The 23,993-nt window shown below is 42.3% G+C and overlaps 1 protein-coding gene across 1 annotated transcript; it reads right to left on the reverse strand.

Moving 5' to 3' along the window:
• Window positions 1–5,097: 5,097 nt before the first annotated feature.
• Window positions 5,098–20,959, reverse strand: wdr26a (WD repeat domain 26a). The gene is made up of 14 exons (XM_070911605.1): window positions 20,676–20,959; window positions 19,560–19,659; window positions 19,290–19,346; window positions 18,169–18,305; window positions 16,290–16,387; window positions 14,719–14,875; window positions 14,212–14,350; window positions 13,968–14,108; window positions 11,277–11,396; window positions 9,681–9,826; window positions 8,383–8,461; window positions 8,113–8,242; window positions 7,536–7,730; window positions 5,098–5,424 (listed from the first exon to the last, which is right to left on the reverse strand). Exons 1-14 carry the CDS (start codon window positions 20,957–20,959, stop codon window positions 5,402–5,404), a joined length of 1,806 nt encoding a protein of 601 aa, XP_070767706.1. The 3' UTR covers window positions 5,098–5,401.
• Window positions 20,960–23,993: the final 3,034 nt, after the last annotated feature.

Here is a 23,993-nt window from a genome sequence, read left to right on the forward strand (position 1 = left end):
GTAAAGTAACAGGTTATATGACATCTTTTCATTCAGAGTCCATACGATGAGGCCGTTGAATCAGATTGGCCGTGGTGTGAAAGTGGTTGGATTTAGTTTGTTTTGATTGTCACTCCTCAAGGACACATCTACTGACACACAGGCGGAGAGCGTGCAGATAGGAGACAAATGAGTAAAACTCAACATAGACATTATTTATATGGTGAGGTTTATATGATACGGTGCTATATAAATAAAGCACCTTTTTAAATAAAAATAAATAAATAAATAAAGGTAAATAAATGCTCCCTTGGTGGGTAAGGGCCTCACCTTCAGTCCAGACCAACGCTGCTGCTTTCGCTCCTGAACCCCTCCAGTTGTCATGTTCTCTCATTTTACATGTAACAAAATAAGATTTTAAGCTCACATCAATGTTGAAATCCCTTGGCCTGTGGTGGTGCCGAAGTGTAGCGAAGTACTCTGTCATTGTGACAACAGCAGTGATCATCACACGGCGGATCACTAATCCTGCTCTGAGACCTTTTCTGCATACAGGGACCTGCCAGACCTCCAGTCACACTCCCATCACTGATCCCCAACCACAGCTCAGCCGACACACACACACACAAGTTGATTGATATACAGTCATATTTGCCTCAGTATGTACAGTATGTGTGTGTGTTCATCACACACACATCACTACATGTGATAGTCTGATTGGTCAGTCGCAGTGATGCAGTGCTGCACAGAGTGAACGACAATCACATTAAACTACACACACACACAGACACACAGACACACAGACACACACACACACCAGCTGGATGCTGTATGTGTACTGTATGTAAGTAAAGGCTGTTGTATTATCACTGTGTGAGTGGCAGTTTGAACTCATGGACTTGGCCTCAGTCGTGCACTGATGTTGTTTACTGAATGACTTTTACACACCGTATGTTTTCTTGTTTCAGCTTCTCGCTGGGATGACGTGTGTGTGTGTGTGTGTGTGTGTGTGTGTGTGTGTGTGTGTGTGTGTGTGTGTGTGTGTGTGTGTGTGTGTGTGTGTGTGTGTGTGTGTGTGTGTGTGTGTGTGTGTGCGTGCGTGTGCGTGCTCCTCTTTATTTGGTAAATGTATAGACAAAGCAATCATCCACAGCTGCTCTGTGGGATGATATGATGGAGCCGTTTCTCTCTTCATGTCTGATTCACATTAAACTGTCTTACATTTTCTTTCATTTTCTTTTTTTCTTTTTTTTTTGAGGGAAATGTGCTGTTTCATAAATAAAAATGAAAGACAAGTTGTTTTGTCTTTAGTTTATTTGGCTTTGACCCCTGACTCCTTGCCAGTTTTTTATTCTTATTGTTCTCCAGTGCAGCATTGAGTTTAAATCATGTTAACTACTGGAGAACTTTGCATCCTCCTCAGCCCCCACATCTCTGCAAGCTCTGTATGAGAACAAAAAGCTCAAGAAATTAGCTAGCTTTATATTGTACAAGTGAAATACTACAAATGCAAACACGTTTTAGGTTTACTTTTGTGATAACTTCATACACCAGAATAATATTGTCATTGGGGTTAAAAGTCTTCAAATGAATATTTATACTGAAGAATTTGGCATTTTGTTATTGCACACCATTGAGGAAAGTGAGGTGAACATTTAAAAAGGGTTTCTGATAATAATTGTAGCAGTGGAAGTCAAGCAAGCCCATCGCTGCAGGCATGCAAACCGCAGCCATCAATTCATTTTAGTTGGATTTGAGCAATACATTATAAGAACTGAATTGGATGGAGTACTGTTGATTAGGACGCTGTGCTTTACAAGATTTTAATAGTATTATAGCTTACTCAACTGTAATTCAACTGCTGTAGAGTTGCAGTCACCTGTAGCCAAAGAGCCCCCGATCATGTGAACTGCTCTCAGTTATATTAGTGCTGCTGGTCATGGGTCAGACTTTCTGCTCTTTCTGTGAACTCAACTTTAACATATTACCAGCTTCAAGTTGACGTGTTGGAACTTTATGATCAAACAGCTGCTTATTTCCTCATCCAGCAGTTACAGAGCAACATGACCCTTCATGTGGAGTGGTGTTTGTGTCACCTGATGGATGGAAGTCCAACATGCCCTCTCTTTTAGCTCTGTTTTTGGTCTCTACCGACTCCTGAGGGAAACATCTGGCTCTTTAGCTGCTAAATGCTCCACTGTGTTCACCAGCTAGTCTCTAACTGAGTCTGCTGTCTGCTGAGCAGGTAGTCTACAGTGGCGTGTGGGCCAGTTAAGGGCCAATTGTGAAATACATATTTTAATGAAAAATCGTTTTTGGTTATTGTGTTTTTGTCAATATTGATATTATTTTTTGGCTAACAATCACGTTTTTGAACGAACTTGGCAACACTGCCCAAGTAGCTGGAAGAAGTACTGAAACAGACAGACAGAACATGTCACTTAATTTGGTTTCTTAGCCTGCTTGCTTTTCGTGGTTGTAAATAGTGTGTGTGTGTGTCTCAAACTCCGACACAGACAACAGCGCACTTGACAGTATGGCAAGATTTAGTAGCCCCACCTAGTGGAAAATTCACACGTCACTGTAGTGTACAATGGCTTTTTACAGCTTTGTCTAAGAGCACAACGCGGTGAGAGGGTCGAGCATGAACCAGAGCAGATAAACAATGAGCTGGAAGTCACTATAAAGCTTATATGAAATATTATATCGCTGTTTGTATTGAACGTTTTTGAGGTTTTGTCTGTCTAACATGCTCGTGTTACACAACTTACCTTAAATGGTCAGTTTGAGTCTGAAGTAAAAAAAACAAAAAAAAACCCAGCATGCAACGTTCATGGACGCAGGGTCTGAAGGGTTCTGGTCAAACTAGAAAGGTTTCTGCTCATGTGTCGGTCAGTGCATCAAGACACCAAGCAGACAGCAAAGAAACAGAGTGTACTAAGATCAAGCGAAGGACACTTCACGGTGAATTACATTTTAAAACCCTGAATGCTTTATTTAAAATATGCATACATAACACCTCCTACAGAACAATACAGAACAGTACAATCACCTTTTTGTAATAACACATTTAAAATGTAAAATGGTTTCTGGCAGAAACTGCCTGCAAGCAAAGTTCCTACTTTTGGCTTCTTAAGCGAAAAGAGAAAAGAAGAGAAGCCTGAAATACTCAAAATAAACAAACCAAACAAAGTCACAGAAGCAGAAACTAGAACACCACATCTGTGACTGAATCAAGTGTGTGTGTGTGTGTGTGTGACATCTATTGTTGTGTACCACTAGTGTGTGTGTGTGTGTGTGTGTGTGTGTTTGTGGTCTGTGATGGCAGAGTTGAAGCTGGTGATGGCTGTGATGGTGTCCGGGTAGATAAACAGGGTTCCCACTGTCCCGACAGTCCTGCAGTTATCGTCCAGGAATGGGAAGCTTTTGGAAAAATAATTCCAATTCGAATAAACTTGTAAATGTAAATCAGTTTGGAAAAATGTTCCAAAAGAAGCAGTTTGGCTGCACTGTAGCTGGCGAATCTCAAAAAGAATTTCGTGTGGTAGCAGTTGTCAAAGTAAACTTTATATTATGAAGCTCTGAGAGAGCAGCTGGAACCGTTTCGGATTGTGACAGTACAAAACAGGCGTGGGAACCCTGAACACACGTCATCCTGTCTGCCATTTGTGCACAGCCTCATAATACATGCCATAACATACAAATATACAGCACATATTACACAGAATATCATATCAGGCAAGATTGTTCTGTTGACTCTCTGAAAGGAAACACTTTGTTCATAATGACTTTATGTTACACTTGTATACAAATGTGTTACAGACGTTGTTAGAGATACACTCCATCATTTTGTTAGTGTGTGTCCTGTGTGATGGGTTGAATTTAAAGGATAAGGCTTTCTTTTTTCTTTTTTTTAATATATCATGAACAAATCTCAATTACGGACCAAAAAACAGTGAATGCATCTGCTAACAAGTAACAATATTTGTGTGTATCACCAGCCTGATATATCTTCTTCCTCTGTGCCATAAAAAAAAACTGTTAAAAACACATCAATGAGCCACACTGTTGCACTGGGTGACATGTTCCTTCATTACCATGATGTGAACATTACCATACAAAAGTAAATTAATCCGCCGCTGAAAATAGTCCCCAACAAATGTACTGTTTCCTCCTGTTTGATTAAAAACTACTGTGAGCAACTGTTTTAGGAAATGACTGAACCTTTTTAAAAAAATGAACCTTTTTTTTTTAAAGATGTACACCTTCAATAGTAGGAAGGAATGGGCTTGGAGCTGAGAGCCGCAGACAGGGTAGGGAGGTCGGAAAAGAAAGAAACTAGCACATTGTTGGTTCTGGTGTTTTTATGGGATTAGTCGACGATATCACCAACCTTATCTTTTAAAACAGTTCACAGTTGAGCTGGGATTTTTGGGGGCTCTACTGGGTGCAGTAAGAAATCAGGGAGTGCCTCTTCAAAATGTTACAGCTCCACTTAGTAGTAAATAAAAAACAAACAAGGATAAATGAAACTTAGAACATGTAACAACTAAACCAAACCAAAAAGAAATTCATATGAAGACTGCTGTTTGTATGCAGGGAGAGATGGCAACAGGCTGCCATGGAAACAGAAATTAAGAGCAAAGATGTAACAGCAAAATAAAGAGGAAATCCACATGCAGAGGTTCCACACATCAGGTGCTGTATACTCTCAGAAGGCAGCCAACCCACTCAGCGTGCTTTAACAGATGTAGCTGGACGTACTTCGAGTGCAAAGCACGAGTTAGCCATCAAATACATCGTTCTGTGCAATCCTATGCAACATGCTCATCAAATACTATTCTTTCTCTGGCTATAAGCAGGAAAGATGAAGAAGAAAACTCAAATGTATTCTGCATTAAAAAAAAAAGAGACAAGATAACATATCATTTTGCATTTAAAGATACTCTTCAAGTGGGTGTTACATCCATCAAATGTTCCTGTAGGTAAAATCTCTTAAAGGTTCAGAAGGTGAAAGAGGAACAAAGTTGAAGCTTCCTCATGTGAGCAGCTCAGACACACGACTGAAGAAAACTAAGAACACACACCCTCCACAGGTGCTGCTACGTCACAGCCTAGCACAAGTCAGTGAACTACCCATGAATAAATAATGTAGTTGATAATAAATAAGAGGAGATGAGTGGTCCTGGATGACGCTGAGGGAACGGGTCCGGACAGGAGGAGGAGGTGGCTCGGACACTAAAGGTCGTGGAGCTTCACCTGGCCAGAGTCTGACATCTCTGTGTTGTGAAACCCTGACACGCATCACTGCTGGCCCCGCCTCCAGGAAGCAGCTGTCCAATCACCAAAGCTTTCCTCGCTTCATCCATTCAAGTGTCTACAGAGTCCTAAAGCTCCTCAGGTTCACAGCAGCAGCAGATCATCAGCTGTCCATGCTGCAACATTCTGACAGGACAAAGACAGAGGTCACGTCGTCATCATCATCATCATCATCATCATCATCATCATCATCTGCTGATATCAGCTGTCCATGCTGCAACATTCTGACAGGACAAAGACAGGGGTCCCGTCATCATCATCATCATCATCATCATCATCATCCTTATCATCATCATCATCTGCTGATATCAGCTGTCCATGCTGCAACATACTGACAGAGCAAAGATAGAGGTCACGTCATCAGCATCATCATCATCATCATCACCACCTGTTGATATCATCTTCTTCATCATCATCATCATCATCACTCCACCTGCCGATATCATCACCATCATCATCACTACATGCTGATATCATCATCATCATCATCATCATCATCAGCTGCTGATATCATCATCACCATCAGCTGCTGATATCATCATCACCACCTGCCGATATCATCATCATCCTCACCTGCTGATATCATCATCACCCCCTGAGATCATCATCATCATCATCGTCATCATTTGCTGATATCATCAGCACCATCATCACCTGCTCAAGCACAAGGCAATTGGAAGACTAAAACTTTTCACTCAACTGAGTGAGGACTGTCTGGACCATGCCCCATCCACTAAGATGGAGGGGACGGGGTTTAAGACCTATACTGCACCAGGGGGCGATCAAGATGTTTTGGCTTCACTTTTGGGGCGCTGTCATGTCGTCCATCTTTATATATATATAGTCTATGGACTGTACTTACAAACTATAGCTGGCTAGATCCACTGGACAAACTATGTGATGACACAATATATAAGTTACCCCAAACATCTTTCTCAGCATTAAATTCTGTAATTAGTAAAGTTTTCATATCGGCACATATTGGACAACACATCCGCCGATACCGATATATCTGTGATAGGCCAATATCAGCCGATAAATCAGTCTCTACTGCAAAGTATTCAGATCACAACTCTAGATGTCTCTGTGACATTATTAGCACACCACAAACCCTCCTCCACATATCACTGAGCTCTCGGTTGATCTTCTTTCTCTTATCAGGTCCAGGTTGTTAGGAACTCCACCCTCCCAGACTCTCCCTGACTAAAATGAAATTATCTTCCTGTTCCCTGGATATTTCAGTAAACCTGTCCATTTATTCTAGCCATCAATTCTTCGCTTACTTCTGGTCAATTGCCTTAATATTTTAAATGAGCCATGGGTCAACCACAAAAATCCACCTCTTGACCCATCCATTTTAAATAACTTCTGTCTAATATCCAACCTTCCCTTCTTGGCTAAGGTCTTGAAAAAATAGCTGAACTTGGCAGCACTTGGTGTGCAATTGGCCATCTTTCTGAAAGGATTTTCTGTGTGGCCATTGGCAACTGTAAATCCTCCACTACCCAGTTCACTGATGGAGTGCCTCAGGGTTCAGTCCTTGGTACGTCAGTTATTCTCCATTTATATACTACCTCTAGGTCAAATCTTTCAAAAGCACCATATGAGTTTCCATTTCTATGCAGATGACTCCCAGATCTATTTGTCTTTTGATTCCAATAACACAACAGAATTGTAACAATCCTGCCTCACAGACCGGAAAAAAAACTGGTAACGAAACTTTCTTCAGCTAAACGCAAGTAAATCAGAAGACACTATCATAGGTCCAGACTCTTCCATTGATCACATGTCCCCGCACTTCGGTTCTCTGTCTCTCTAGGTGTTGACAACAAGCTTAGTTTTGACCACCATGTCTGTTGCTGGCTATATTCCTGCCTGAGTCAATAAATGGTAAATGCAAAAACCTTTTTGCGCAACTGAGGTTTTATCAAATTTTGCCATTTCCATAGAGCTTTTCTAATGCGATACTTAGAAATAGACATTAAAAATACCTCTAGGAAACATGGCTAGTGTATGTATGTGAATGAGAAGCAAACTCTAAAGCGCTTTGTCCATTAAGGTAGAAAAGTAGGAAGAAACTGGATTCTCACCCTACTTATATGTATATAAACTGTTGAGGGGCCTCATGAAAGCAGTGGCTGAAAGATAATCCACCAAAAATAGTGACAGGCTGATGACCTGTACGGCCTTTCAAATTTGTCCCCAACAACTACACATGCTAGTTTTCATGTTCATACCATTGAGCCCTTCTGCATCCTGGACATCCAGAAAGGGGGCCGGTCCCCAGATTCGGACGGTCCCATCGTCGGAGGCGCTGGCCAGCAGTCCAGGCAGGACGGGGTTCCAGCTCACACAGTTGACTGTGCGGGTGTGACCAGTCAGCTCTGCGATGGGCAGCTCACTGCGCCGGTGCCAGATGTAAACTTTGTGGTCTGACAGGAGACAGGACACTCCATCAGCTGGTACCAGTTTATTGGATTAGACTTAAATGGCAGCTTCACCAATTTTACAAAGGAAAATCTGTTTACTTTTCATGTGGAGTACTACTGCACATAGGCACATGTGCACATGATGATTGCATGGCCATTTATTTTATACTTGTGTCGTACATACCATTTGTATGGCGCATATTTTTTCAACTTTTACTTTTAACTTGCTTGACATGCATATCTGCAGGACATTTTGTTGAGATTTAGGAGATGTGCACATTGGATCCTCTGCGAGCCTCTGCTACCTAAAGTTACCCATAACACCCACACAACAGAAAGCAGCTGAACTGAGCTGAGCTTTTTACTAAAAATGATGTCGTCTTACCTTCACTGCCACTTGCGATGAAGTCTTCATTGTGCCCTCCGAAGCAGGAGTGGATGGTGTAGAAGCCCTGCGTCACCCCTTGGTACTTCCTCACCAGCACCCGGTCATGCAGGTCCCATAGGTGCACTCCCTACAAATGCACAGCATTTACTGAGATGTACATTTCAAAATCAGCATTGAACTGAACTGCCACTGTAGCAACTCGCTGAAGTTCAAATGAAACTAAAGTATATTGTGGTGTTAAATTATGGGAAGCAACAAGCTGCTCACCTGAGTAGCAACATTGAGCAGAGCTAACCTTCCACTTTTGGAAACAGTGAAAGACATGATGGGGTGGTCCTCCTGCACTCTGGAATGATACAACACACAACATCATCCACAGGCAGAGCAAAAAAAAAATGTCACAAAACAATGTTTTGATGTTGCTTGTGTAAGCAGCATGTTAAACATACACCCACATGTGTATTGCGACCCATTCAATTAAACAGGCATAATACAAAGAATACCGTATCTACCTCCTTGGAAAGCTCAGTGTCTCATATTTATTGTTTTTTTAAAATACTTTGGGAGGAGGTTTGTTGGGTTGCCATAGCAGCTCTAAACGGCATGGTGGTTAGCAGCAGGGTAGAGCGGGTTGGGAGTTCGATCCCCCCTGTCATGCTGACGCATCCTTGAGCAAGACACTGAACCCTTAGTTGCTCCCGATGGAGACCAGCACCTTGCATGGCAGCTCGGTCGCCAATGGTGTGTGAATGTGTGAGTGAATGGGTGAATGAGACTCAACTGTAAAGTGCTTTAGGAACCGTGAAGGTTGAAAAGCGCTATATATAGAAAGATAGGTTGGATAAACACCTCATGGAGCCCTGTATACATCTGTACGTGGTGCCTGCCCCTATTCAGAAGCTGCTGCAACACAGAATCCCCCAACTCAAGTATGTTCCTGATCACACGGACCAGTGTTTCCCAAACTTTTCACAGTCCTGTACCCCTTCAGTTATTCAACCTCCAGCTATGGCAAACTTTTTTATGCCTTTACTACTACGTAAACAGCAGAGAAACGACAGGAAGAGAGAGAGAGAGAGAGAGAGAGAGAGAGAGAGAGAGAGAGAGAGAGAGATGGGGAATGACATTCAACAAAGGTCATAGTCGTCACCTTAATCCCTAGACTGGCAGGGCTTCTTCTGTACTGGGTGTCTTTTGTTGAATTATAAATACGACGGAGGTCTATGAGAATGAATGCAGTGGAGAGTTTAAATATTCACCATGATGTTTTGCCATACATTTGGCTCAGTTAGGACCTGTTTGTACAGTACATATTATGGCCAAGACATGTACTGTCACAGTGTCCTAAATATTTAAAAAAATGGGGATAAATGGGGAAACTGACCCGACACATGACACATGACCAACCAGTGTCACTCACTGATTTGATTTCTGTGATGAAATCACAGAAAAGAGGTTGGAAACCACTGTTTTATAACTTCATCCCTGAGGCTGGAGTGGGTACAGGCAAAGTAAAATTCAGAATCTCTGTCTGGTTATATTTTGTGCTAACAAGAGGGTCTTACATGTTTCTGTCCGTCAGGTCTTCAAAGTTGTATCCGCGGATGCGTTGGTGGGTGTCCGATGCGAGGACGGTCCGGCCGTCACTGAGACACCACAGGCACTGCACCCGAACTCCTTCCCATGAGTCCAGCAGGTTTCCATCCAAGTCCTGGGAGTCAGGAGGAGACAAAATGCATTGAGGAACACCATCAACGCCAGACTGCAGCAGGGAAATCCCAGAGCATCCCACATTTGATTTGGGGTCAATATCTTCTTTTTTTTTTATATACTGAACAACAAACATAACAATGTGGCAGAGAGCCACGCACACTGCTATCCCTCCCCCTCACTGATCCGACCTGGGGACACAATGGAATGTCTCATTTTTCTAAAACAAAAACTTGAGCCATTAAATTAATTTTAAAGATCCTAAAATGACATTACAACTCTACTCCCAGGGGCTTTAAGAGAAAGCTTTCATGTTTAGGTCGTAGCCCTGTGTTCTCGGTTCTGGAAATACCTAACTTTGGCAGGACCATCACCTACAATTATCTATCCCTGGTCACTTGATGAGAATTTTTAATTAATTCATATCTCATATCTCAGCAAAGGATAATCTCTCGAGGGCTGCAACAATTATTTTCATTATTATCCAATTCTTTTCTCAATCATTGGGTCTATAAAAAGTCAGAAAGTAGCAACAAATTTCTTACATGACGTCTTGTTTTGTCTGACCCGCAGTCCGGAACTCAAAGATATATTGATAGACGTCTAAGATAACCAATGAATATTCTTATTAGACAGCTTGAAGAAGGGGATGTTTGGCAGTTTGAATAATTATAAGAATTACTTAAATTATAGTATATTGAAGTGTAATGTTGAAACAATGAGACGCAGGGTTATATTTGGGCAGAACATAAAGAAGCCCGTTTTTTCAAAAGACTCAGATAGAGAAGATATGTAGACCTGCTTAACATGGAGCAGAACAGGAGCTGAGACTTTCACAGGACTGACGATCAACACTGGGACATAATTAATAAGCTCCTCTCTGCGTGCTGAATATTAAATATCAGGGGTGATTAATTAGGCGCCCCAAGGTGTTTGTGACTGTAGACAGGGTAACGATGGCAAGAGAATAAAGATAATGACTACTGTTTGTGGTGAACTGGGACAATACACTGTACAAACATATTGTGCTCAGTGGACTCATAGGTGCACTTTAACCCTGGCATTGTTTGTTGGAGTTGTGTGATTCTAGAAATTTGTAATGTCCTTTATGTTTTGTTCTATACTGGGGGAAAAAAAAAGAACAAAAACTCTGAACACAGTGAGTGATGATGAGGCTTTCAGAGGGATTCATCATGGTGAGGGGTGCATGAAACCATGATAATTCCTGCTACTCCACACTTACTTTCATCACACTTACTTTCATTTTCTCCATACAAAGGTCCTCCTTTCCTTAGAATTATTTGAACTCATGAGTGAAAGCTTGGACAGTTTTTCTACATTCCAGCCCAGATGAAACTGGTCTACCAGAGCTTCTATTAAATGTGTTTGATGTAAGTGAGTGTGATGTAAATGCACTGTATGACAGAGTGTGTGCTGTGAAAGATACTCACACACTGGTAGAACTGGCCTCTCTGGCCGCCGGTGACGAAGCGTTTGCCATCTGGATTCCAGGCCACGCTGGTCAGGCTATCCTCATGAGACTGACTCATCTTTGTACGTAACTCCCCCGTCTGTAGACAGAGGAGAGGAGAGAGAAACGTGACACCACACACTCTACAACACACCGATTTGGAGCTTTCCGTCATGTGAACCTCTAATTACCTGAAAACACAATCTGTTATTGGCTAATACTGTTGTCCCTTCAGGTTTGAATGTGTTTGGAAAAGACTAAATGAGAACGAGAATACAGTATGTCTGCTTTCACAAGGTCCAGGTGACTGAGTGGAGCAGCAGCAACATGGCTGCTTTGGTGAGATTAAAGCTGCACTAATCACTATTCTTACTGAGTGGAGCAGCTTTAAGGTTGAAGAATAATGTGAAAGGAGTCATACGTATTTACAAACCACAGAGAATTATCACAGACTCTGTTTGATCCAGCTCTACAGAGCTTATTAGCCTCTATATTTGGGCTCATTACAACTTTTTTCAAGTCTGTAGTAATACAATACTCACATATCTTTATGTACACTGAGGGAGTTACGGCTCTGCAGCTCGACAAGGAAACGCTGTCTGTGGAAATACACTTTTGTACTAAAAAATGATATCCACTTGATTTATGTAACTCAAAACCTCAAATTAACTTCAGCTGAAGTTTAGGATGCATTTTTAAACAGAAAGAGGACTGTGGATTTTGTCCTCCGTCTCTTATATTGGAGTCACACTCAGTAGGGATCTTTTCACAGCCAGTATGAAGAGGAGGGTGACCAAAAACTGAATGTGCGTAAGACTTTGAACCTATCCTTTTACAATGGTCTAAAGAAGCTGAGAAAGGTTCAACTTGTCAGTAGAATGAGGATGACTTGTGTGGGGGTCAACCAATTAACAACGGAAACACATAGACGGTCAGCAATTCTACAAAGACTGGTAGGACATGTTCCTTTGAACACGAAGAATCAGTTTTGAATACAGTTTGTGGGACAGATGGACAGGCTGTGACAGCTGGTTGTCATGGAGAAGTCGGTTGGCTGATTGTTGCACAACCCACTGCTTCTAATTATGAGCAAAAACACATTTGCGCTAGAGCTGCATAGTTAATTGCAGATAATCAAATAATCATTTGCATAAGCATTTGGCAATACTAACGTATTTGTAATATTAAGGTCAACACAAACCTACAATCTTCACTCGGTTCTTTTTTTTTGTTAATCTGCTGCAGGGGATGAATGACATACAATGACAGAGCTCAGAGGATGGAGCGGTGCTATACACTGCAGGCTGAAAAGATCTGATCTCCAACATTATCTTATAGTCAAAAACCTTTAAAGGGGTACTATATGTAACAAAGTGCAACAATTTACTTGTATTAATCGCTTTTTATTTATCACTTAAAAACCAACTTTCTCGGTTATAGGCATCTTTCTCGGTTATAGGCAACCTTCTCGGTTGCCTATAACAGCCTGTGGACTGGTTTCTATGTAAAAGGACTCGGGGCGAATTTTCCGTGAAAATCCAAAGGATGTGACGCTACGTGTGCCTACCCTCTCTTCCGCTCCATGTTCAGCTCCCCGACAGCCAACGTTAGCTTAGAAATGGAGTCCGCTAACATCAACAAACGACCGGCACCCACCAAAACACAGAGTCCAACGTAGCTTGCTTGCTAACGTGGACGAATTACTAGTTAGCTAACGTAACAAAACACTCAGCTAATTCATCCAGACTCCCGGGCTAATCTGTGAGTTTGCAAATCACTTCATCAGCTAACAACATGAAGCAACCAACGCCAGATCTGCTGCTCAGCAATGGGCTCTCGTTCACAAGCTAACCCAGGGAGGCCAGCGGTGACAGCGAGAGGCAGCGGCGAGAGGCAGCGTGTAACGTTGCATCCAGAATATTTTCACATCTAACTCGGTGGATTAAGGGTTTATTTTGACTAAAATGGAGTTGGTGATGGTTGGAACAGTGGAAATACAACCGTAGTGTAATACGAGCTGTTGCTTTCTACTAGCCAAAAGCGATGCAAGACAGGGGTGGACAACTCGCTAACTGTAACCTGAGCTAAGGTAACTTTATGTTTAGCCAGCTAGCTGTAACGTAGCAGTTACCGAACGGTAAGCTAGTGTGTATCACAGAGCCAATGGGCCAAATAAAATATAGGAACGTTATTCTAAATATGATTGTAAATCACAGTAAATCAGTCTGGTGTATGTCACCGGTGTCATTAATAACAAGGACTTTCTGAAAACTCCATATAGAACCTTTAAATCAATTCAATTTAAAGTAAACAATTAAATAGTGAAAAACAAACAACGTCACAGGCAATAAAATCTGTACACTGATGTACACTTTTTCCCTATTATTACATAACTGATGTCTATGATAACATGCTGCCTTTTCTCTTGCAGGGGCCCTGTAAGCCTGCACTCAGAAAGTCAGAGTCTGGGAGAAAAAAAAAATACATAAAGAAAATCATGCAGAATGATCCGAGCTGCTGATTTATGTTCACCACACAGCTGATAGCAGATGTCATTCATGTCATTTTTGTTGTTTTACTTTTTTTGGGGGATTTTTCTGAGTGTGGATCACAATTTAGTCAGACAGAAAAGAAGCCAATGACCGGCTGACCTGCTGTGTGAGAGATGTACCTGCACATTCCACAGCCACAGCTCAGAGCAGTCATCAGGACCACAGGCTATCAGATAGGCATCATCGGGGCTCCATGCCAGGTATGAAACACCATAAGCATGACCCTCCAGAGTCTTCATCAACTTCAACTGCTGGGTTTCCTGTCGACCAACAGACAATATAGTCAATAACCCAGTTATTTCAACTCTCACGCGTTTCCCTGCTCCTACGTGAAATTGATGATAAATAAATGAGATTGCTTACTGTGTCGACGTGCCACACAATGACTGTGGTGTCTTTGGATCCAGTTGCCAGTTTTGTGCCGTCGTTGGAGAACTTGCAGAACCAGACTTCATTGCAGTGTTCAGTGAGAATCTGCTGAGTGTAGCAGGGGAACTGTTTCCTAAAAAAAAGTGGACACGCACACATAAGGCAGATATCAAGCTTCATGATGCAAATAAAACAGCTTTTATGGTTAGATATTATGACTGGCTATGATGTCGTTTGAAGGATTACATATTTATTGGAGACTTGATCAATACAACACTTCTTGGCAACGGGTAAACCCTAATCTGAACTGATTCTAGTTCTACATATGTAAACATCTTCATGGAGATAAATATAGACCCTACCCCCCAGATATGAATGCAATTCTATGGGCCACATTGCATATAGTAGTAGTGTCCCACAGTGACAATCAAACAACACAACTTGATTTTCCCATCAGCCTGGGTGGAGCCCTGGTGCGGTACAGTATGTGTGGGTTCTTACCGGCTGCAGGCATGGTCTAGCAGCAGGGACACAGAGTCCAGTCCGCTGTCCAGCTTGGTGTTGTGGTAGAGGCAGCGTTCCCTCTGCAGCTCCACCGCCTGCTTCAGCAGTGTCTGCAGGCGGCGAGGAGGAAGCATCACCGACGGAGGCAGGTACGCTGCGCACACAAAGAACGATTCAAAGTTCAGAACATATGGTGACCAACTACAGTAACAAACATCGTAGTATGGAATAAAACAGAGAGCCACTTTGACAGATGTTGAGCAGCTTTGATAATTACTTGCTGGAATCCTGCCTCTCTGGGCTGAACATAGGCAAACATGCAGTGGGGTGCTCAGAGATGTCTGCGTGGCTGATTCTTTTACACTTGTTTGTAGTATGTTTACATTTGTTCTGGTCTCCTTTTTGAACCTGCCTCCCAACAGGAGCTGACTCAAACTGTTAGGGACACGGTGTATGTGCTGCAGCTAGATATGCCTGTCCTCTGTTAGAAGGCGTGGGTGGCCGACTATGATGAATAAATTACTTTATTCCTCTTTAATCAGAACACTTGGAGTGGTATCTGGAAATATACAACCAAAATAGAAAAAGGATTACTAAACCAGTAAGGTTCTGGCCTCTCCACGTCTCCATGAGTGGGTAGAGTGGTGAATAAATGTACCGCTAGCTGGCTTACCGTATGCTGTCCTCTATTGGCTAAACATTGATGCAGGATAAACATGGAAAAAATGCTGATGTAATAATCACAATTTGGTGCTAAAGGCGACCTTGAACAAATAATAACCTCGATGTGATCTACAAAAAACACTGAATATGTACATCACAAATTGGTCCATTACTTAAAAGTACATTACGCGACTACACCCAGAGTGCCTTGTGCTGCCTCGTTATCTCCAGTGCTAGCATGAAATATTGCTTACTGTTAGCCTCATGTTTTCGCAATATATTGGGACATAACCATACAACCTTTTAACCACAACAGTTCAGTGTGGATTCCGACCGGACCGATCCTGCCCATACAGACCACCTGCAGGATGGTTCAGTCCATTACTGTCACTGCTAGGGGTGATGTGGTGTAGTCCAAGTCGCAGCAGAAACAGGGAGTTTATACATAACCAATCAACTTGCTCAACGCACAGATGCTCACAACGCCTTGTTGTGATTTGGGAGGTGTGTCTGCGCTACCCATAAAACTCTGACCTATAGTTACCCATAACACCCTGACCTACAATGACCCATAACACCCTGTACTACAGTTCCCCATAACACCCTGACCTACAATGACCCATAACACCCTGACCTACAGTTACCCATAATAACATAAAAAAAAGCGTGCATGTAATCCAAATGATTCATATCTACATATAATCTAGACAGGAAACAAATGCTAATGTCATGTAGGAAGCAGCTGCAGGACTTTAGAGTGGACAAACAGATACTATACATGAGAACTGCCCACTGCTGTCGGTGCTGCTGCTGCAGCGCTAATGTACGGACATCATATATGAAAGGAAAGGAAGTGTTAACTGTACAGTAGAATAACTATGGGGTGTGAGCCAGACTGCACTCACTCTGGAGCTTGTCCAGCAGCTTTGTTCGGGATGCCGTGCCTTTGCCTTCCCACTCTGCTTTGGCTCGCAGGTCCTCTGCATGACTGCACATCAGGTACCTTCAAAAACACATGATGACACTTTCTCAGCTACTGTCACACATGCTGTCACACCTGCTTTTAAAAGTGAGCTTACACAAATGTATCTCTTTGATCTGGGCCTGTCCTGTCATGCATCTCATTAAAAAAAAACAAAAAAGGCTCCTCCTGCACAATTTCTATATTAACTACAAGCAGGAAAATGACATTGAGTTTTCAACAGTAGACCAACATCAGTGTCACTTTGTTTTCCTACTTATTGTTACCATTACTGCGCATGAAAAGCATAAAGCCAAGTATATATCTGGCCAACTTTGAAAATTAGGACATTTTCAGTTGTGTCATCTTTACAGCGTTAAGAGTGAGGAAAATATAAGAAAAGGTACACACACAATATTACACATGAAGCCCTACTGGCTTTTGGAGATGTCGGTCAATTTGGTCCAGAGCTCGATATCTCAGCCCCTGCAGGCCAGATTCAGAGTACCGTCTAGACCTGCTCTATATGCAAAGTGCCCTGAGATAAGGTCTGTTAAGATTTGGCACTATATAAATAAATCTGAATTGAATTTCAATTGAATCTGCAAGATGCTAAATTTGCTGTGGATGTTCATGGTCCCCAGAAGAAGACATCTTGTGTCTTCATTGTTTATGGTGACTGAGACATTTCCTCTCGCTTCACCCTCGGGCCAAACACAAGAAACTGATCCTCAATCCGGAAATTTTGTGCTTGCTCAAACACCTTCACATTGTGGAGGGTGTGATGTGATGAACATTGCAGCCCCTAATGTTACCCTGTGCTGCAGCAAAAGTTGAGTCAGGATCAATCTTTTTACAGACTACTGCTACTGTGGGAGCCTTCTGTGGATGCACCGCCACTGCACCAACACAGCGTACCACTGAAATGCATGAGGAGCCTACGGTTTTCAGGGTTGTCGGTCTTGCTGGGAATTCAATCACCAAAAAGCAAGACATTGGCAATGTGAAACGTTAATTCGTTCAATCCACACTGACTCAGACCTCCCTTCAGCCATCTCTGTCCTCAGAAGCAACTCTCCTGTCAGCAGTAGAGCTCCCGAGGGCCAGAGAGGACAGCAGGAGGACAAACTGTCTTCACCCGACTGAGGAACATCAGAAATGTACTGGATGAAAGTAGTTTTACAGTGAGAAAACTGCATAGTTCTCATTTATTGAGTCATAGAATTTACCTCCCACCTTAGTAGGCAGGGAATCCAGAGTGTTAATTGATCATTATGATAACATTAATAAGTGAATTTGAAAGGCTTCCTGTGCAGATTATGCTTCAACAAACATGCCCAAAAAAAACAAAGCATCCTGCAGCTTGAAAAAAATGTAGGGAGTCCCGTAGTGTCTCGGAGTCGGTGTTGACAGATCCATGAGATGGAAAAGTGGTGGACATCAGAAACGCTGTCTGTGTGTATTGCCTTTCAGTGGTCTCTGATGTTTCAGAGGGTTCTCCATCCTGACAAGCATGGAATTCTTGAGGGACAATTGTATCATGGTAATTCTTTCACAAAAGGTTATTGACAGCTTCAGTACTGTACCTTCAAAAGGCCCTGTCAATCAAAATGCACATTATAAATCACTGCGTTTAACTCAGACACAGCAAAGCCAATAGAGGCTGGCAAAATCATTTCCTACCATACCCCAGGGGGGATTTGACTCATTCTACTGCAATATGGGAAAAGCTAAACAACAAACATTGTAAGTGTAAATGACAACTCTGCTTCTATCGACATTCCAGAGTATGTCTCAGCTTCCCTGTCCGCTAATGAACTGACCCACTCAGGATGTGGATACGCTCCGTGTTGTACTTCAGAGGAGTGAGTTCGGCCCTGAGGACCTGCAGGGCCTCCAGAACCTTCCCATCCTCCAGATACTCCAGATACTTCTGCTGCAGTAGCAGGAACTTCATCCGCTGCACGAGGAAGACGAGGACAAACATGGACAAAGAAGAACAAAGAGGGACATTAGTCATCAAAGGCTGTTCGTTCTGCCACAGTTACCCACATGACATCAAGGCAGAACATCCACTACTTCATTACCAACACACATGATTGAACTGAGGCTTTATTTCTTGATTTATTTGAAACATTCAGGGGAATCAGTCAATACAAACCTGCTCAGTCCATCAATGTCTACAGTACATCTTAATTCTTTCGATGTGGCTGTTGAAATGATTGGCCGATCACATCAGATTCAGAATCAGAATCAGAAATACTGTATTGATTGAAATTCCATGGTTACATGTGCTCCCATTCAAGAAAAGAGTAGAAAAGTAGCATAAATAGATATAAAAAAATAATAAAATAAAAGATATACACATCAACTTGGTTTGCCCTGTTGGTCTCGACTGTTTGGAATAAAAACTGGCGTTATGAAACAAAAAACTTTCCTTGGGGGAAATGGTGTGAAATAAAAAAGACTTTGGAAAAAAGGACAGTTTGAAATAAAAAATAACCTGCTGCAAACATTTCAGAATATTGAGCTGAGCTAGAAATGTATTTGATTACTACACAAATTCCGTGCTTATATTTTATTTTCATTTATGTTATTATTCATTTTACAATGTCTTATTTCTCACAGTACAGTACATTCTTCTTGACAATCTGCACAACACCTGGACTCTGACCATGTTAACCTAACACCGAGGCTGGATTACCAACCAGGCAATGCAGACTACTACCCTGGGCCGGGTATTCCAGCATAGAAAATCTGTGAATACTGCACAGAGACAGTGAAGAATGGAGGTTTAATGGGGACCAGCGGCTCGTTTTCCCCTGTAATATGCTGACACGCTGGGTGAAGCCTCTCTATCCTGGTGGAGGCTCTTACTTTGGGTTTTACTGTGGAGACAGAACTGTGTGTCAGTGGTCTGAGGATTGCTGGGGTTGCCACTTACCACTATAGCACTTGGAGAATGCATCAGTGCCTTCAGCTCATTCAGGTCACTCTCAGCCTGAATAAAGAGGAGGAAAAAGCATAAATAACACAAACTAATGTAGGTTTCACTATTGATGAACCCATTACTAGACAAACACTGAATAACAGAGATTTCAAGCACAGAAACATTTTTTTTGGCAAATGAAATCTTCCTAAATACAGTGCACAGGCCACTGTTCTAAAGGACTCCAAAGAGTATGGATTTGCATTTCAGATAACGTGGTTCCACCTTGTCCCACTCTCCTTCCATGACATGATTGCGGAACTTAGTGGCAGAGGGGTGCTCCAGTCTGCAGCCAGACTCCTGCATCAGGAGGTCCACCGTCTGACTGTAAACAATGTACACAGCAGAGCCAAAATCAATTCACATCATAATCAATGACCTGGGAATGCCTCAGCACATGATCAATGTTATAATACAATGAACTAGAACATGTATAGTCTTGCCATGTAAACAACTTTTTAAACACAGAGCCACAGAGAAGACTTTGAGGAAAACAGGTGGGCTGGGCAAAAACCATAATGCTTTTTATGAATTAATGTTCGGCCATTTAACAAAACAAAAGCGCCAATCATGCTGTGGTTGCAGCTTCTTCAATGTGAGGATTAGCTGCTTTTATATCTTTGTATTTTTAGGTTTTGGACTGTTGGTTTGACAAAACAAGACTTTTTGAAGAAGTCACTGGTGATGTGCATATATACTAAACAATGAATAGCTTAATCTGAAAAAAGAAAATAACAAATCAAGAGAATAACCAATAATTAAAATAGTCTGCGTTTTGTTCTGTTTTCAGATTTCCTCTTGGACATCTCACTCCTGTGGTGGTTTATTCTGTCACATTTAAACTACATCAGTATATAATAACATGCATTTGGGTCCTGACGTCAGTTTAGTTGGGGTTACCCTTCACTTAATCCATACCTTTAAAAAACGTGACCCAGAACTAACCAAAGACAAGTGATCTGAACCGTGGCAGAGAACCCATGCCAAATCCGTTCAAAAATCTAGCAATTTTGAGCCGAATGACTTTTTGTCTAAACTTGAGAATCGCTTATTGTTACCGTCCTCCAGAAACCTCTGTTGAATAAAGAGCGACAGGAGGAAGAAGGAAAAAAAATTCAACTCCGTCCGGGACCTCATCCACTGCGGACCAGGGTCCCAAACAGAGCTAGGAAAACTTCTTACACCAGTGAGGCCTACATGTATTCAGTGATGTTGCTGATATAATAGAAGACGGCATCAAACTGCTTGGGTTTTCCTCCCTACACTCGAGAGAAGACAACATGTCCACACACGGGTCCTGACAGATGGCAGATGACACAGTAGCTCAACTGTCTCACTTACTTGAGACCCAAGTCGTGTAAGTGTTGTCCTATCAGCCTGATGACATCCTCCTCAGACTGAGACAGACGCTTCTTCTTCTTGACGCCATCCGACGCGCTGTTGCTGTTGTTGGACGCAGGTTGGGCTGACACTCCGTTGTTGTTGTTGCTGACAGTGTTTCCATTGTTGACTGTCAGAACTCCGTTGGAGTGAGCTTCCCCGGTGGAGGACGACTCGCCGTTCTGCTCGCCGTTTCGGCAGGACAGTTCTGAATCTGGGTCCTGTCCTGTCCCGTTAGCCTGCATGTTCCCAGTTTCTGCAGGCGACACGACGCGTATAGAAACGAATGACAGGCGCAACGGGACACTGCGGGGATAACAAAACCACCGTTACAGCCGCCGACAGGCCCACTGACCCAGATGCAGCCCCGAACTGCCCTGTTCCCCCTGCGGCCGAGGCTCGGTGCTTGTTACGCGGCGGCGGCCGCGACGATAACCCGGTTTTCGACTCGGGCGACGAAGAAACGTTATTTCGACAGCCGCATTTTGTGGAATCCGGCGGTGTTTGGAGCTGTCAGGAGCCGTTACGGCCGCGGTGAAGTTGCTGGTAGAGGTTGTTATTGTTGCTCTCAGACAGCTGCAGCCCTGATACGGACATACGCAGTGACGTCAGCGGAAATTCCTTCACGTCGCTTTGCGTGGGCTGCGTCGCCGTTAGGGGGCGCTGCCGCTTCTCTTTTTTTCACCTTCACAACATACATTCAGGTCCTCAATAGCAAGTTTTGAATTCCACAGCATCTTTTTCACATTACATATATTTCAGTCTCACTCCTGAAACCACTGCACATTTATTATCATCCACTAGCAACTGCTGTTTGTTTATGTTGTCCTGAGCAGTTGTCTCAAAGGTCCAGTCCATTGTGTCCTTTTGTTTTTGCTGGTGTCTCACCGTACCTGCCAGTGTTGAGGGCCACAGGTATGTGATCATGTGAATATTTCATACAATAAAAGTTCAAAACTAGTGAGGATGAGGTCTGTGCAGTGACATTCAGATACTTTTATACTTTTGCGTTATATAATTATTTTTGTTCATGGTAGCTTTTTAACTCCTGGGTTATCAGGATGCCCCTTTACTGCAGTATTTTTTTTGCAGAAAATGTTAGCTTTAACTATAAATAGATCAATACTTTGAAAATACACGCAACGAGGACAAACACTTCATTACATGTCTTGCACCACCTATCTTCAGTTCATCTAGTTACTTTTACTGCACTTTCAGATTTATACCTACAACTGTAAATGTTTATTTATTTATTTATTTACTTCTATCTGATGGTAGTATTAGGGTACCTCATATTCCTGTAGTGTTACATTGTGTTGTGTGTGTAGCTTCATTATATAGTGAGGTATATAGTAATTTTAAGCATAGTATAAGGTACTGTCGCCACAGTTTTAGATTTTAGTTGAGTTGTTTTGCTATTTTTTTAATATTTGTGTGCTTGTGTTGTTTACTATGTGATTTATGTGACTTGTGACCTGTGATGATACAATTTACCACTGACCTCAATAAAGTATTCTCTCTCTTGAAGGGGGCCCCCTGTTTTTCTTCAAGGCACCAAGCTAAATGCATTCCACATATAAGCATGTGCAAACGCATGACAGAGCTGTGGTGTCACAGCTTCGGCATTAACACTTTATTATAGCGGCAACATTTGACCAATTCATCAGCCAAACTCGGTCAACCTGCAGAGATGTTGAGATGTTGTAGAGCTGATGAGCTCTTCCAGAGTCACCGCGCTTGTGTCTCCACTGACTGTGCGGTAATGATGACACCGAGACTTGTCTTTATTACATTTTTTTTTTTTTTTTATCAACTCACGTTATGATGACAAACAACTGAAATGAAAGAGGGTACACTGACTGAGACGTTCTTCAACTTAAAAACCAGGATAAGGATCAAGTGCTCAGAACAGGCTAGGTAGACCTACAGTGTGTCTAATTAAATCCACAAAAACCGAGAAGATCAAATTCTGACAAAAGCTGAACGGTAACAACAACCAGAACCACAGGACTGAATCATTTTGTTGCCTTTTGATGCCATCAGCTGGCCCTGCTGGCGTGGGCTCTCCAGATGGCATTTCAGTGTTGTGTTGGTGCTTAGCTCAAAAGAATTCAGTTGTGACCAAAACCTGGAATCATGACACATTATTCAAAGTGCTATTTTGTTCCCAAGCCTGAGATCATTTGAAAATACAAATCAGGAAACAGCCATGGTCCACGTTTTGGCTTTTACATCTAAAGCCATTCCTTTATCATTGGCACTTTCACATCATTGTAAGAAAAAAAACACATGTCCCTGTCATTTTCAATAAATAAATCTGACCAAAAAACACTGTCTAAACTCTATGTACAACGAGGACACCTTCAGTCCTCTTTCCCTCTCTTTAAATAGAACAAAACGTGTACATTACATTATAAAAATATGAATTAAAGGGGAATGATTGAACCTTTCCTTAAGAGAGGAGAGCATCAGGTTTGTAGAAGAAGAAACTATTGCACTTTCATCCCATTCTACAGAGACACTGTGGGCTTTACAATCAGCAGAACAAATAGCAATGGCTCCCCAAATACTTTGCCCCAAAACACACATACAGTACAGCTGCTTCCTGCATGTCATGGCTGTCCTGTCAAAGCCTCGTACATCCCAAATACAAACTTTAGGGGGAATAATGTCAGAGGTTCCCCAAATGCAATCAAATTTGGCGTTGTCACAAGCATTTAGTTTGTGACTAAAAACAGGCACAGTGATGGGCTTCAGTCCCTGCATGTGAGCAGGCTGGCAGTCAGACCTGTTGATAGATTTTGCGCGGCCTTATTCACCATCTCCCAATACACTGTTTGCCAGCAATGGTTCCAAAATGTCACGTAACTAAGTCTACTTTTTATTTTAGTTTTCTAAGCTTCAAATGATACACTTTTCCAGTGTACCTGTTGATTTAGGCATCAAGCCTTTCCACTTTACTTCCACCTTGGGTAAAGGGACCAAGATAACTCAGTTGGAAGTCAGACCTGCTGAAGCTGAGAGGACACGTCCTCTTAAGAGTAAGTTAGCCTGTCCGTGTCCACATAGCCACACAGGCTCTAGTTTTTCCACCTGCCCCTGCACCCAAAATCACACAGACCATGTCCCCCAAATGTGCAAACACATTAGCACATGCAGAAACCTGTGTGTAAACATCTGTGTCCATTTTGGAATATGCAGCCCTTTACACGACCAAGCAAGCAGAGAACTAGAAAGACACACATATGATAGCCTACTTCAGGCCAGAAAATACCAGAA

The sequence above is a fragment of the Enoplosus armatus genome, chromosome 9 (assembly GCF_043641665.1).
Source record: "Enoplosus armatus isolate fEnoArm2 chromosome 9, fEnoArm2.hap1, whole genome shotgun sequence".
Classification (NCBI taxonomy): Eukaryota; Metazoa; Chordata; class Actinopteri; order Centrarchiformes; family Enoplosidae; genus Enoplosus; species Enoplosus armatus.

What these genes read in the sequence shown, in the direction of transcription:
- wdr26a (XM_070911605.1), bottom strand. Translation starts at nt 20,959, where the DNA reads ATGCAGGCTAACGGGACAGGACAGGACCCAGATTCAGAACTGTCCTGC. An exon ending in ATTCTCCAAGTGCTATAGTG is followed by an intron (nt 18,306 to 19,289) that starts GTAAGTGGCAAC and finishes TTCCTCGTGCAG; the next exon opens with CGGATGAAGTTCCTGCTACT. An exon ending in GCTGCTGGACAAGCTCCAGA is followed by an intron (nt 14,876 to 16,289) that starts GTGAGTGCAGTC and finishes TTGTGTGCGCAG; the next exon opens with CGTACCTGCCTCCGTCGGTG.